This window comes from Ammodytes marinus (genome assembly GCF_949987685.1).
Source record: "Ammodytes marinus genome assembly, chromosome: 12".
Lineage (NCBI taxonomy): Eukaryota > Metazoa > Chordata > Actinopteri > Uranoscopiformes > Ammodytidae > Ammodytes > Ammodytes marinus.
The window spans coordinates 18,950,357-18,965,280 of NC_137216.1; the positions used below are offsets into that span (position 1 = coordinate 18,950,357).

A 14,924-nucleotide genomic window follows, 5' to 3' on the forward strand; every position below is an offset into this window, starting at 1 on the left:
AGGTCAGTTAGAGGAATTCATACCATTCCTTTTTGAACCAATTGCTATATTGCATAACAAATTGATACAGATTATTTTAATGTTACAAATGAAAGAAAAAGCGAAAAAAAGAAAGATAGAAAACAAGCAAACATTTCCAGATGGTATAGTTGTAAATGTTCAGAATACAGTGTGAATAAGTGTTTATACTTTTATGCATGTTTTATGCATGTTTGCAAACCAATTTGTTTCTTTTTAAACATGGAATACAATTATAGATTCATTCATCTGCAGTCTTTGTTAACTTATGGTTTAATGTTCAAATTGAAAGAATACATCTTGAATTAAATGATGTATGGCCTTCAAATTATGTATACATCCTGTGTATCTATGTTCATCCATTTCTATGCATATTTATTTATATTTTCTTCACACCTATTTCTCTAAATTAGTTTTCAAAATCTTTCAACTAGGTATGTTTATTCACTTGATCACATTGGATTTAATCTTGCCTCTAATTTGATTTTAGTTTGTATACGGCGTTGGAATGTATTCTGCCTTTGGCACGCAATAAAACATCAGATTTTTCTGTCACGTGATGAGCCATGACTGTGATGAAAACAACGATCACGTCTTTGGTGAATTCATTAGAATCATGTACACCCGGGTTTCCCTTTCACTCACTCACTCACTCACTCACTCACTCACTCACTCACTCACTCACTCACTCACTCACTCACTCACTCACTCACTCACTCACTCACTCACTCACTCACTCACTCACTCACTCACTCACTCACTCACTCACTCACTCACTCACTCACTACCTCGCAGACCCTCTTCGCTGAAATAAATGTGAAATAATTTCTTTAAATTCCTTCCAGGAACCCTACTCACTAATCCCGTTGAGTGCAGTGAACCTCACAGGGTTTGTTGTGTAAAAAAACCAGTGGTCACACATGGGTTTCTCATGGGGCCATGTTTATGTGTCTGTCCTATTAACAAGACTCTTGGCCAGATCTGTCTCTTTATCACTCCAGATGTATTATGGACCTGGACACTGCTTGTGGTATTTGTATTTCATTAAGTTTTAAGTATTAAGACCGCAGGACTTAATGCTACAATAACAAGTATTTTCTTAGAACCTGAAATGAAACCAATGTTGACATGACAGTGGAAACTTCAGTACACTTTCCTACAGCAATCTTATACTTGGCTAACAATACTTTGATGATTAAAGTATTAAGTATTATAATGAACACCCTCCTTTAAGAATAAAAAGGATGCTGGCAATTAAGACAACACTGGAGTAATATTATTTGAGAACATGTCGAAAGGTTTATGTATCTCTTAATCTTGCCTTAGTTGCAATTTGCATATAGCTCATCAACAGCAACATTAATTACGTACAATAATATATTTTTTTTCCTTTTAGTTTAGCGGATTAAGACTCACCTTATCTCAATACACCACATGCACTTATAATACTGTCAGCAGTCACATGCCAGGCCATTGGAATGCATCAGGAGCTCCTGCTCCAGAACAAAGAAAGCTTATGGATAACTCCAACTGAATGATGTTTAGAGCAATGGGAAAACAAATAATAAGACCCCCATATAACATCACCGTCTGCAATGACTTCTGTTTGAATGCAGAGCAAGTTATTATCTTGATGTCAGTCACAAGTAAAACCGCATGGATGAGGGTAAGGTTAGGTTAGGGTACTGATGGTTTGTTAGCTGTATGGCTTAAGGCCTATCAATGATTTCTCCTTCTGACCATGCGGTTACAAATCAAGTGAATTTGACAAAGGCCTTCAAAAAGAAAGAGAAGTACACACAGTAATAGTACAACATATGACGTAAGTGTTGAATGATGCACAAATGTTGGTCACATGAAACCAAGTCCTTAGGCTCAGCTTCACCAACTTCACTCTTTGACACAGTTAGATTCAGTCAATGGATTGCTGTCTTCAGGGCATCCTTGTGTTTCAGCCTCTTTCAAATAAATCAAAACACAGAGCTCTCTTTTCTTAATGAATTAAAACAGTGCCTAACCCTTAGGTCTGTTTTATTCCATTCACTACAAATTGCAAACATCTTTACATTTCTACTAACTAATGCCTGTATTTTGGACCCAAGGTTTCAACTTTTACATTGTTTTGTTTTATAAACATTATATATTCATATATTCATGTTGTTTTCAATTTAATCTCAAAAGTAACTATAGGTGCGGTGCCAGAATAATCCACTGGAGTAAAAGGTAAAATATTTCCTTTGGAAAAGAAGTCTAATGTAGAATCAAATGGAAAGACTCAAGTAAAATACCAGTTCCTAAAAACTTAAGTACAGTATTCAAGTATCACCACTGCATACAGTATGGATAGTTGTTGGGGTTGTTCTTTCAAACCAGAAACTTATGGTACACAAAGACAAATGCTCTCTACTTGGCACACATGCAGCAGAGGGTGTCAGCTGAGACCTGGGTTTCTAAGAAAACTGTTATGTCTGGTTGGATTAAAGTGATTAGTCCCCAGTTAGTATTTTAACATATGTACAGTTTTCTTGAAAGCTGCATTTCTTAAGTTTATTTTTGTATTATGATGGCTGCAAATAAATCAATAGCCTAAATCAATCAGAATAACATCTAAATGGCATTTGTTCACACATTAACAAGTAATTACATTTGTATTTGACCAAATGTCTGAGCTGGTGACTGTGAAAATCTGCTCTGTCTGAGGCTAATCTGGGTTTATAACAGTTTCCTGATTTTTCTTGTTGATTTACTCAAAGTATTAAAAATTAGACCCAATCTGCCACTTTAGATTCAAAGTGGCTATAGAACACTTTATATCCCCTTCAGGCAGTTTCTTGGTAATCATCCAGATTGTGCTCCAGCTCACAGCACTGCTGTCAGGTGATCATCACAAGACCAATGTATTAATCCTCTAGCAGCTCTACAAAAGCCAGAACAGAATTCAGAGGCTCTCCTAATGGGCATGTAACTAACTGGAACACAACATGATTCGGCTCTGAGCGTTGTTTCCACAGATGTTAAAAACTATCACTGAATCTAATTTGAGAAGATACACAACTTTGGGCCGTGGCATACTGAGATTCCACACTCTTTCTGGGGGGAACTAATTGACCGTAATATTTCGCTTAACGTTGATTTACAAAGTGATTTGTCGCCACAGACTGGAGGGAAAACAAACAAGGTGAACAATTATGAAGAAAGCGCTGGGCCTTGGTCTTCTGTGTTTATTCCTCTGGACTGAGAATACAGAGGCTCAGTTTCCTCGCGTGTGCTGCACAGTGGAAGGGATCGTGTCCAAGCAGTGCTGTCCGCCTCTGGGCCCAGACCCTGCCAACGTGTGCGGCTCACTGTCGGGGAGAGGAGGCTGCGCAGCCGTTCGAGTGGACAGCAAACCCTGGGGAGGACCGTACAGACTGAGGAATTCTGACGACAGAGAGAGATGGCCCACCAAATTCTTCAATCAGACTTGCAGATGCACTGGTGAGTCATGAAGCACTATTTATTTGCTTGCTTCAATTCGTTCTACACTTGTTATTATTATTTTTTTTTAAATTACACTGTGTGCAAAATTTTTAGGCAAGTTGTATTTTTGAGGATTAATTTTATCCAACTAGCTCATCTTTAAAGATACTAATAGTTGCCTTTAAAGATGAGCTAGTTGGACCTTTTCGGGTTGAAGATGGCCTCAAAATCAACTCCCAAACCTACTGCCAGTTTCTAGAAGATACTTTCTTCAAGCAGTGGTACAGAAAAAAGTCTGCATCTTTCAAGAAGACCATGATTTTTATCCAGGACAATGCTCCATCACATGCATCGAAGTACTCAATTTCATGGCTAGCCAGTAAAGGCCTTAAGGATGAAAAAATAATGACATGACTCCCTTCCTCACCTGACTTAAACCCTATTGAGAACCTATGGGCCCTGCTTAAACAGGATATTTACAGTGAAGGAAATCAGTACACCTCTCGGAACAGTTTCTGGGAGGCTGTGGTTGCTGCTGCACAAAAAGTTGATGTCAACAGATCAAGAAACTGACAGACTCCATGAATGGAAGGCTTGTGACAGTTATTGAAAAGAAGGGTGGCTATATTGGTCACTGTTTTTTTTTTACATGTCGGAAATTTTTATTTGTAAATTTTGTATTGTTTTATTATTCTCACTTTAACAGATGAAAATAAACAAGTGAGATGGGAAAATTTTAGTTTTTTTATTTAGTTGCAGAATAATTCTGCATACTAATAGTTGCCTAATAATAGCAAAAGATATATATATTCTCGTAAGAAAGACAAAACCTCACTTTTACTTTCGTATACATTCAGGTTTAGGTTCTTTAACATTTTGGATTGACCGAGAGCACTGTAGTTGTTCAATAATAAAATGAATCCTCAAAAATACAACTTGCCTAAAGATTTTGCACACAGTGTATATCTAACTATTTATGTAGTCAATGTAAGCACCTTTTTTTTTCCAATTTCTTCATGATTGAATGGTGCTCTACACATACAACTGTCTTGCCTCATGTAGTAACAGCTGCCCTTTTGGAGAGCAAGTACATTCAGTTATGCTCACGTCACGTCACGTTGAACCTGGAACACAAAACCAACCTGATTTGACACTTTTTTGTCTGATCTCTGTGTTTGCAGGTAACTTTGCAGGGTATGACTGTGGTCAGTGTAAATTTGGCTGGACCGGACCAAACTGTGACCAGAGGAAACCCCAAGTGGTACGGAAGAACATCCACTCCCTGACCCCTGAGGAGCTCCAGGAGTTCCTGGATGTTCTGGAGCAGGCTAAGACCACCACCCACCCAGACTATGTCATTGCCACACAGCACTGGCTGCGTCTACTGGGACCAAATGGAACCGAGCCCCAGTTCACCAACACATCCATCTACGACTTCTTTGTGTGGCAACATTACTACTCCGTCCGAGACACTCTTCTTGGTCAGTGAGCATGGTCACCTTCTTTTTTTGTTGTTGTTGACAGAATTACCATTTCCATTTATCAAAATTAGCTCTGGTGATTTTATATCCATTTTTTTAAAAGTCTTATTTAATATTCTTTTCCAAACAGTTCCAAATAATATTGTAGCCCTGATCAACATTTTTATGATCACGTGAATTTAATATATCTTTATAATTAAGGAGTTGAATTTAAAGCCTTGCTAAAACTTTTTTTTGTAATTGTTAGTTGATCATCATAATTGAGATCTGTTTGTGTATTGAAATAATGAAAATGTGAACAGCATCAGAAAATATTCACCTTGCCTGTTCATTTAAGGATAACTATAGTAAAAATATTTATTTCACACTTATTTCATAGTGTGTGACGTGCACATGATTGTGTCGTGATCACATAGACAAGCTCATCCAACACTTTGTTTCCCTGTAGGTCCCGGTCGTCCATTCAAAGCAATTGATTTCTCGCACAAAGGACCTGCATTCATCACATGGCACAGATATCACCTACTCAGCTTGGAAAGAGAGCTACAGGTATGTACAATGGTCTATATAATTACAACTGATTTGATTTGTAATATTCTCAAAATGTGTTATGAAATGGATTCTGTGATAACATTTTTTGGCTTGACACTACACAATGTTACATTAGATTGAACACATAAATAGGCTCTTGTCACTGAGGTGATGATCAGCTTTTGATTGTTATAACAATCAATAGCCTATTTATTATTACATGATGTATAACATTTGCTTGCAAACACATTCAAGAGGTTCTTGCATTGAACTGTTCAAGTGAACTGTGCCCGAAGGAGCAGATGACCTACCTAAAATATATTTTCTTACATTCAGTTGAAACACAAAAAAAATAATTCATGATACAAGGAACATTTTTAAGACGCAGAGAATTATTCCAATTTTACATTTTTAAATGGAAGAGAGACAGGATAAGCTCGGGAAAGCGAAATAGAGGTTAGATCCTAGAAAGGATTGGTCGAAGGACTCTTCAGAAGCCTGTGTAGAAGTACCAAAGTTAAGTTATGTACTACCGATGTAAAGTAATGTCGAAAAAATGTGTCCATCCGTTGCAGAGATTAACCGGCAATGAGAATTTTGCAATCCCTTACTGGAACTTTGCCACGGGGCAAAGCGAGTGTGATGTGTGTACCGACTCTCTGCTGGGGGGCCAAAACCCCGAAAACCCATCCCTCATCAGTAACCAGTCCAGATTCTCCAGATGGGGGGTGGTGTGTAACAGGTCAGCACGGAATATTGAAAATATTGACCAATACTCAATCATTATTGCGTGGATTATTTTGAAATTAACATTGTGAGGGCAAATGAACATGTGTTTTGAGTGGTGAAAACATTGAATTATTTTCATGTTGTTTTTCTCTTCCAGTTTGGATGACTACAATCGCCTGGTGACTCTTTGCAATGGCACCAACGAGGGTGTCATTCAGAGAGGGCTAATGGAGAGAGGGAACACCTCTCTGCCTACCATGACCGACGTCAGAAGCTGTCTTGGGATCAGAGACTTTGACAGCCCTCCATACTTCACCAACTCCTCCTTTAGTTTTAGGTATGACTTTTCTATCTTAATTTATCAGTTCAAAGGCTTACCTTGCCTTTTCATGATGTGGTGAGCAACTGTCTACATGCCGGTTAAACTTTGGTTTAAAAAGGTTCCTCAAAACTACTGTTAAGAAAGGCTCTGCAAAACTACTGTTAAGCACACTTTTTGTGCTTGGTAAATCCCAGAAATGCTCTAGAAGGATACGAAAAACCAGACGGAGAACTGGACGATTCCGTCAGCAACCTCCACAACCTGGTCCATTCCATGCTCAACGGAACCAGCGCTTTGTCTCACTCTGCGGCCAACGACCCCATCTACCTGGTCAGAATCTGATTTCATACTTTTTTATTTGCTCTCAAACGACACATTTAAAGGTGCACTATGTAACTTTCTCTAAATTATATTCTCAACTGAATAATGACACTTACCCAGGGGGCAAAGTGATTTTATGGACATGGAGCGTTGTAAAAGGTTGTTCACCAAAAATGACATCTAGGACCTTCCACGATCACAACCTGGGTGGACAACCTTGTCAACAAGCTGCTGGTAAGCTACAGTGGGCCGACATAGCAAATCAGAACCACTGTTTAAGTGAATGGGGGTGAATTTGCCAGTTGATTACTGACATTAAAACAAAAACTTTTTGTATTACAGTATTTTCCAAAATGTTTAAATAAATATGAAAAATCATCAATATCTTACTAATGATTGAAAGTTAAAATTTGATCAATAACCCATAGAAAATAAATGTTTTACACAGTTACATTTCATGTGCCATGGACCAAAAGTGTCCTTTTGGAGTTTCCAGCTGGTATTTTAGGAAACGGCTAGACATTCCATTGGAAAAAACAGTGTAAAAAATTTATTTTCTATGGGTTATTGATCAAATTTGAACTGTGATTAGGAAAGGCTTCAGGCAGTTGGACACTTCTTTTGTTTTCAAAATTTAAAAATAAATTGACTTTGTTTTCTTCCAACATCTAGATTTTGGGGCTTTGCAGATATGCAATGCATCATTAGTAAGATATTGATGATTTTTCATATTTATTCAAACCTTTTGGAAAATACTGTAATACAAAAAGTTGTTGTTTTAATGTCAGTAATCAACTTGCAAAGTTTCATAATGATATATATAAGTTTAAAAAATTCCCTATTAGCCCACCCCCATTCGCTTAAATAGTGGTTCTGATTTGCTCTATGTCGGCCGGCTGTAGCTTTCCAGCAGCTTGTTGACAAGGTTGTCCACCCAGGTTGTGATCGTGGAAGGTCCTGGATATCATTTCTGGTGAACAACCTTTTACAACGCTCCATGTCTGTTTTAAAAAAAAAGGGGTTTTGCCCCCTAGGTAACTTTCCTAACAGGAAAATGAGGTCCCTGGAACACTGTTTGAAGTTAGAAAGATACCTTAAGAGTTACTGTTTAGCTGTTATTATTTACAGCAGCAGGGCCCACACTTTTGTTCACAAACAAATTCTAGTCTTACGTTTGGTCTGTGATGCATCACAATTATTTAAATTTTATTTATGATGATAGAATTTTTCAGTACTAAGAATGACATGTAGAGAAAATAAGTTTTGTAAAAAAACTGCAGGCTCCGCACATGTAAACAAATACTCCTCACCTGAAACTGCATAGTGCTCCTTTAAGTGTGGTGTTTAAAAAAAACACCTTGTCTGCCCTACAGGTGCTCCACACTTTCACCGATGCCATTTTTGACGAGTGGATGAGAAGGTTTGCTCCATCCAACGCCACCTTCCCAGATGAGATGGCTCCCATCGGTCACAACAGGCACTACAACATGGTTCCTTTCTTCCCTCCGATCACCAACGAGGAGATATACATTACATCTGAGCAGCTGGGATACTCCTATAACCTTGCCCTGGATGGTGAGCAAGTGTTACAATAATGAGTTTAAAGGAATAGTTTAGCTTAGCACAAAGACTTGAAACGGAGAGGAACTGCTAGCGCAAGTTTACTATTTAAAGGTGCTACGAGGAACTTTCAGTTTTTGTTGATTCTAGTGCCCCCGTTGGACACAAGCGGTAGTGTTTTTACTACGCCAGCTGTAGTTCCTGGGTGAGCGTACCCATGACAAAGCTATTAAGAAAAACTATATAAAAATAGCATTCCTTGCACCGATCTCGTTTGCCGTTACATGTAATTTATGATCATCTGAGGAAAATATGACTGTTTCAAAAATATTTAAAAGTTCCTCATAGCAGCTTTAACAAGTTAATCTGCTTTGTTTCATCCCTTCAACAAAGTATCAAATCGTTTGATACTGAAGTCTGAGGTCATCTCAAAAGTGTGTTTTCCATGAAAAATCTCCCTCCCACACCAGCCTGGCATAGACTTCTGTAAAGGCCGCCTGTCACTGACAAATAATAAATTCCAATACACAAGAAGTAGCTGGAAAGTTAGTTTTGAAGTCAGTGAGTGGCCGAGTAATGTTTAGTCCCCTGATGTCAATTCACAGCCTCAACAAAGCAATTTTTGTTGTTTTGGAGTGAATTTTTTTAAAACAACTTATTTCATCATAATGACATATACACTTTTTTCCGCTGCAAAAAAAGGTTTTCTGAAAAATAATAATCTGTGCCTTTTCTTCATCTTTCCTAGACGCAGATGGAGGGCGGGCGGTGTTTGTGGTGGGCTCCGCTCTGGGGGGAGTCTTCATCGGTCTCCTGGTGCTTCTCCTTATCTTTGTGCTCTACCTGCGTCAGCGGAGAAACAGAGGCTTTGAACCTCTGATAAAAGCAGACTTCACAAATAGAAAGTACACAGATGATGCCTAGATTTTTACCTATTGTTGTGAAAAGCACACTCCAGCACCAATACATAGGCCTACCTCAGAGAGACGGAGCAGCCAATCTTACTATGTGGGCTCTTCTGTGTGAGGGAAATATGAATCTTGTAAACAAAATAAAAATTTTCTTTTTAAATATTATTAATGCTAATTTTCTATATAAGAACGATGATGTGAAAACATGTTGATCAAATGGGAACCAATCAAAATGAATACATGGATTGTTACTTTTTACTATGTCTTCCAGTCACCACACATGCAAATCTATTGGAATGTTTTTAATAAATATTTATTCTCAAGAACAGTAACAAAACACAAATGCATCTTAATTGCACTGAAAAACAATAAGGCATATTTTCTCAACTGGTTTTTCACCCATCTTAGCTGGAAATCAGATTGACACTCCAAAAATACTTTCATACAGCAATGCAGATTGTAAAAAAAAAAAAAAAAAAAAAAAGACATTTCATGTTCATTTTCAGATGATTTGCCAGACCAGACATCCATTTTCAATATTTTATTGCAAAAATATTACCATTAAAAGTTCAATGATACAAAACATAAAAAGGGCATCCGGCATCAACATTTGTTTGTAAAGAATACTTTTAAATGACACTCTTGGAACATATTTTCGGTATATTTCTGTTCTTGCAATGTAGACGCAAACTCTATCGTAAATGCAATAATGACAAAAAAAGAAAAAGAAAAAAAAAGCTCAACATATATTCATGGATATACTGCTAAGGGCTATAACACTGGCTAATTCCTTGGATATGTAAGCTTAGCTGGCCTGGTGGTTATGAAGCTGACGGGCTCTCAGAGAACAGTGGACGTACATACAGGCTGGTTTTGTCCACCCCCCTCAGCAGTGCCAGGCCTCTCACATTCTCTGTAAGTACGCTCTACTGAGGAGCTTAACTGAAGCATTCAGCCCTGTCCAGTCTCCACAGATTCTCATTTCACAGGTGACTGTGGTCGGCTTCAAGCCTGTCTGTGTGGCAGACATAACCATTCAAGCTTTACAGATATATTTAGGGACCTTTTCTTTGCATTTCCAGTAGCCAGCCACTGTGAGCCGTTTTTCTACTTCTTCTCTTAATAATTCCCTCGGCTTTTGCGTAACTGGTGGTAAGACAATTTCTGAAAAAGCAAACATTTGAATTGACTTTTTTAATACGGTCAATATTGTAGCGTTTTTTAAACACTACAATGCACATTTTAATGACTACTTTATCCACACTATGAAAGCAGCTACAGGATAAGCTTTGGCTATTTCAATCACATATGGAAAAAAGTGGCACCTTTTCCCTCTTGCTGTCATACCCGAATATGCAAATCCTGAATTCCTGGAACTTCCAAACATTTTGGATACATATAGAAAGACTATTCAGAGGATTCAGAAGATGGAGCCCATTTAAATACCCCAAATACTGTAAATAAATATGAAGATTACAGCAGCACAGGACTTTGGTGATGGCGATTCTGTATTGAAGGCTTTTCATGCTGCAATGTGCATGTCCATGAACTTGCTGTCATTTCTAAGACTTGATGATGTCAGCAGGGTAGGTTTTATAGAACTTGAAATATATTTTGTAAATAGCTAAACCATGTACCTCTTCATTGAGTAGCTTTGCATGCATGTCACTGCTGCAATACACTGGTTCAATGAAAACAAACTTACAGGCGAGACACAAACTTCCACCGATAACAAAGAAAAAATCATAAATATATTATCGATCAATTATAATTATATTTTGGTGATTATTTGAATGTTTAACCCTGTCTGCAATAAATGCATTGATTACACCCCACAACACTACAGAACCAGCATCACTACCGTACATACAGTAAGTGGCAACCTTTTTATGTGTCAATAATGTTCCATTACCATTCTATCCAGGCTGTCTACTCCCGAATCTAAGTGTGAAAAAACAAGCAGATAATACATCTGTTGCAAGGCAAATGTGCATATAAAAAAGTAAATCTTATCCCTTTATAGCAAAGTGGGAGTTTGAGCACAAAGGCGGCTGTTGGACAGTTTCAGTGGATAGCTAAGAGCAGAGTGGGTTAAATCAACCTACCACCTTGCCAAAAATACAGTATGTCGTTGAAATGAATGTGAAACACATTAAGATGAAGCAACATGATTCAGGGGCTGCACCTGATCCAAGAACAAACATGGACTTATGAAAACGATGAAACATTCAATAATTTCTCATCAAAAAAGCAATAATTGGCACATGTTTTAAAAGACAGTGGAACAAGGATTCAATTAAAATTATTTAATTATTTATATGTTCCTAAACGTTCTGTTATTCATATTTCATTATCCCTTGTATTTGTTTCAAAATATCAAGATAAACGTATATTAAAGTTGTTGTGCCACTTTTAGATGCATCACATAACCACATTCTCAACATTTTTCAACACACAAACACATGTTTTTGCATAAAAAAAAAATCAAAAAAACAATCAAAGTGCGTGTTATATTTTTTCCACGTGGAGAGACCTACATTAATATCTGCCATTTGTGCAAGAAATCTCTGAAGCAGAGTTCGTTGGGGGTCGGCATCAGTGTGCAAGATGGTGAATTGGTGCCATTAAAATATCAAGTAAGGATGGCACCGCACTATCTTTGGGGAAAGTGCCTGGCTGCGCGACTGCTCTTTTTCCCCGAGCAGACTACTCCACTGGCAGGCCTGAATACTGTCTGCTTGACTGTAGCTCCAATCTGCCTGAATACAAAAAACTGCAAGAGAGAGAGAGAGAGAGAGAGAGAGAGAGAAAGAGAAGAAAGAGGAAACCCTGCTGTCCATGTTTAGCCGGTTCCTCCAGCATTATCTCCATTGTCGATGGAGTGCCAGTGCAAAGAGAGCCAGCATGGTTGGCAGGGCTACAGAGGCAGGGCGTAGCGGGGCAGAATGACCCACGGGCCCACTCCGGTCGGCTTCCACCACCGGGGCTTCAGAGGCCACTTCGCTCATGTCCGTAGGGCAGACGTCTGTGCAGCCACTGCCACTGCCCGAGCCGCTGCCTTCGTCACCTAAAAAAAACGCCATCACAAAACAAAAGACTGAGCACATCACCAAATATGTACATACAGTCACTAGTCTGACAATTAAACCAGGTTTTTACAATCCGAGGAACTTTCAGTTTTTGCTAATTCTTGCCCCCCCTTTGTACAAAAGCGGAAGTGTTTTTACTACGCCAGCTGTAGTTCTTGGGTGAGAGTACCCATGACAAAGGCATTAAAACATAATAAAAATAGCAGTCTTTGCATTGATCTCGTTTGCTGTAACATGTCATTTATGATCATCAGAGGAAACATTTGACTGTTTCAAAAATATTTAAAAGTTCCTCGTAGCACCTTTAACTTCAGCTGAAAGCTACTTTAACCATCCGGCAAACAACATGTTTTGTATTTAAACTGGTTAGAATGACGGCATGTATGTGAAAGGTGGTGTGCATAGTGATGGATCTTAAGAAAATTAACACCAAAGTCTTTGATTCTTTTCAACTCTATAGATCGTTATAGTGTCTTTTAGTTTGTTGTTTTGGTTTTACATCGTGCAACTTCTTGATGAAGGAAAATACTGCACAAGACTTGGTTGACATTGTTCCTAATAGCACTTTGCCCTTGTTTGTTATTTGCCCCTTCAGTGCCTCTTGTGCTTTTCCTAAAGCTGATTTCCTCTGCCCTAAGCTTAGGTAGTATATTTAAGTAGACAGCTTATCAAGAGGAGTGACACGTTGGAGCATGAACTTGACCAACAAGGGCTAAGAGGGCCAAGACTAAAAATACATTTCCTGTCTTAAGAGAAAAAAGAGCATTTTTCCCCCTGTGTGTGTGTTGTGCGTGCATGGGCAAAAAAGATGGCAAATTGCTTACTTGAGTCTTGAAAGTAGATATCATTGCCATTATAGGCATTTTTCAACTTGTTGGTCATCACCCTGAGAGCCATGATCTGCTGGCGGATGAAGGTGTCTGGGCGGGTGATGTCCACGCCAACCTCAGGGTTATTCACCTGATTGGTCAGTCCATCCTTTTGGACTTCAGGGAAGTACCTTTTAGGTTCAAAATACAACAAAGAGACTTGATGTATTACAGTATATATATATATATATATTTTACAGGAGGCTTGTTAAAAGGAAAATGTGTCCAGATAGTGAACATTAGTCAATGAATAAAAATACTAGGCAAACTTAATAAACTGAAGGCTCATAAAAATGTGTCAACAAGAAAGACGAGAGACAGCTGAAGGGTGGACTGAATATAGCACTCGAGAATTGCTCTTCGAGGTTATAACTGTGTTGGTAAAATCAACGTTTGACCTAATCATGTCGGGTGATTCTTGGGAAATATTTCTCAAGTGAAAACACATCAGCTGGCCGAATTCCTGTTTGATAAATAAGCAGCAGGCAAATCATGTGAGGGCATTCCACAAATCGTCTCACACAACAGCATTTGTTTCCCCATGAGTCTAGGTCACTCTGGATAACGCACATCTCTGGAATCTCACCGTGTTACAAGAGGTAGTAGCATTTGATGTCCTTGGCCAATGTCATTTGTGATATTTTTTCTTTCTTTCTGGTCAAACAAAAAAGCAGCAGCTTCTCAAATAATTAGCTCTGAGGGTGGTCGTTGAATTTTTTTTGAAACATGAATCCGTAAACATCTTTTGTTCATACAGCTGATGATGTGAATAAGAGCAGCGCAAATCAATTAACTATGACATCAGCCATGGCCGTGAGGATTCAGAGTGCTCGTCCAAACATTTCCCTTGAAAAAGGAAATCAGATTAACGAGGGCAAACCATCCCGGCTGCACTTTTTATACGAGAAAGGAAACCCAATTTGATCACAGCAACACCCCAGAAAAATGGAAATGGCGGTTAAGCAAATCATGCTTTATAGTAATGCGTGATTCCAATACAATTTGTTTACATGCCAAACCCCAGCCAAAGTATGCCAAGCCCTTGCACAGCAGAGGTTCAGTCTGCAAATGTAAATAATCTGGACCCTAAATCCAGGATTAGACTGATTCACATTAGTGAAGTGGAGTTGAGAAGACTTTGGACTTCTATAAAAGTAACCTTTTGTATTAGCCAGCATTAGCCTCAGGTCCTGGTGCCCCTTACCTGCCCTTGGTGTGTCCATTCCAGCACTCCTCATCACTGACATTTCCAGCGGTCACCCTGTCCTCCACACACATTGCCTCGGGCAGGCTGGACCAAAACTTCTTGGACAGCTTCAGTTTCTCTTTTATGTCAACCACCTGAGCAAAAAACAGGGGTCATTTTTCATGGGAGAAATAACACCCGGTATAAAACTAAGTTTTATTCAAGTCTGTGTGTTCCAATATAGTAGCGTTAGAGTTATAGCTGACAATGATAGATACACACACAACATATATGTATTCATATACTGTATGTACTAAACACACACACACACACACACACACACACACACACACACACACACACACACACACACACACGTATGCGCGCACACACACAGTTAACATAATAAAGGAATTAATGTCTCAAGAAAATCTTCTTAAAGTGAACA

General features: G+C 38.6%; 2 protein-coding genes across 2 annotated transcripts in view; one reads left to right on the forward strand and one right to left on the reverse strand.

Annotated features, from left to right (window-relative positions):
• Positions 1–3,206: 3,206 nt before the first annotated feature.
• dct (dopachrome tautomerase) lies at positions 3,207–9,345 on the forward strand (the record flags this gene model as incomplete). Its single annotated transcript, XM_080037526.1, has 8 exons — positions 3,207–3,495; positions 4,659–4,958; positions 5,407–5,507; positions 6,065–6,231; positions 6,376–6,555; positions 6,735–6,870; positions 8,235–8,436; positions 9,170–9,345. 8 exons carry the CDS (start codon positions 3,207–3,209, stop codon positions 9,343–9,345), a joined length of 1,551 nt encoding a protein of 516 aa, XP_079893652.1.
• Positions 9,346–9,710: 365 nt separating this feature from the next.
• The window catches only part of LOC307258300 (glypican-6-like), an 85,508-nt gene continuing 80,294 nt past the window's right edge, over positions 9,711–14,924 (reverse strand). Inside the window, exons 7-9 of the mRNA XM_080037800.1 lie at positions 14,495–14,631; positions 13,246–13,421; positions 9,711–12,399 (exon numbers count right to left, since the gene is read on the reverse strand). Of these exons, the coding sequence (XP_079893926.1) occupies positions 12,194–12,399; positions 13,246–13,421; positions 14,495–14,631 (519 nt within the window). The 3' untranslated portion in view covers positions 9,711–12,193. The remainder of the gene's footprint in view (positions 12,400–13,245; positions 13,422–14,494; positions 14,632–14,924) is intronic.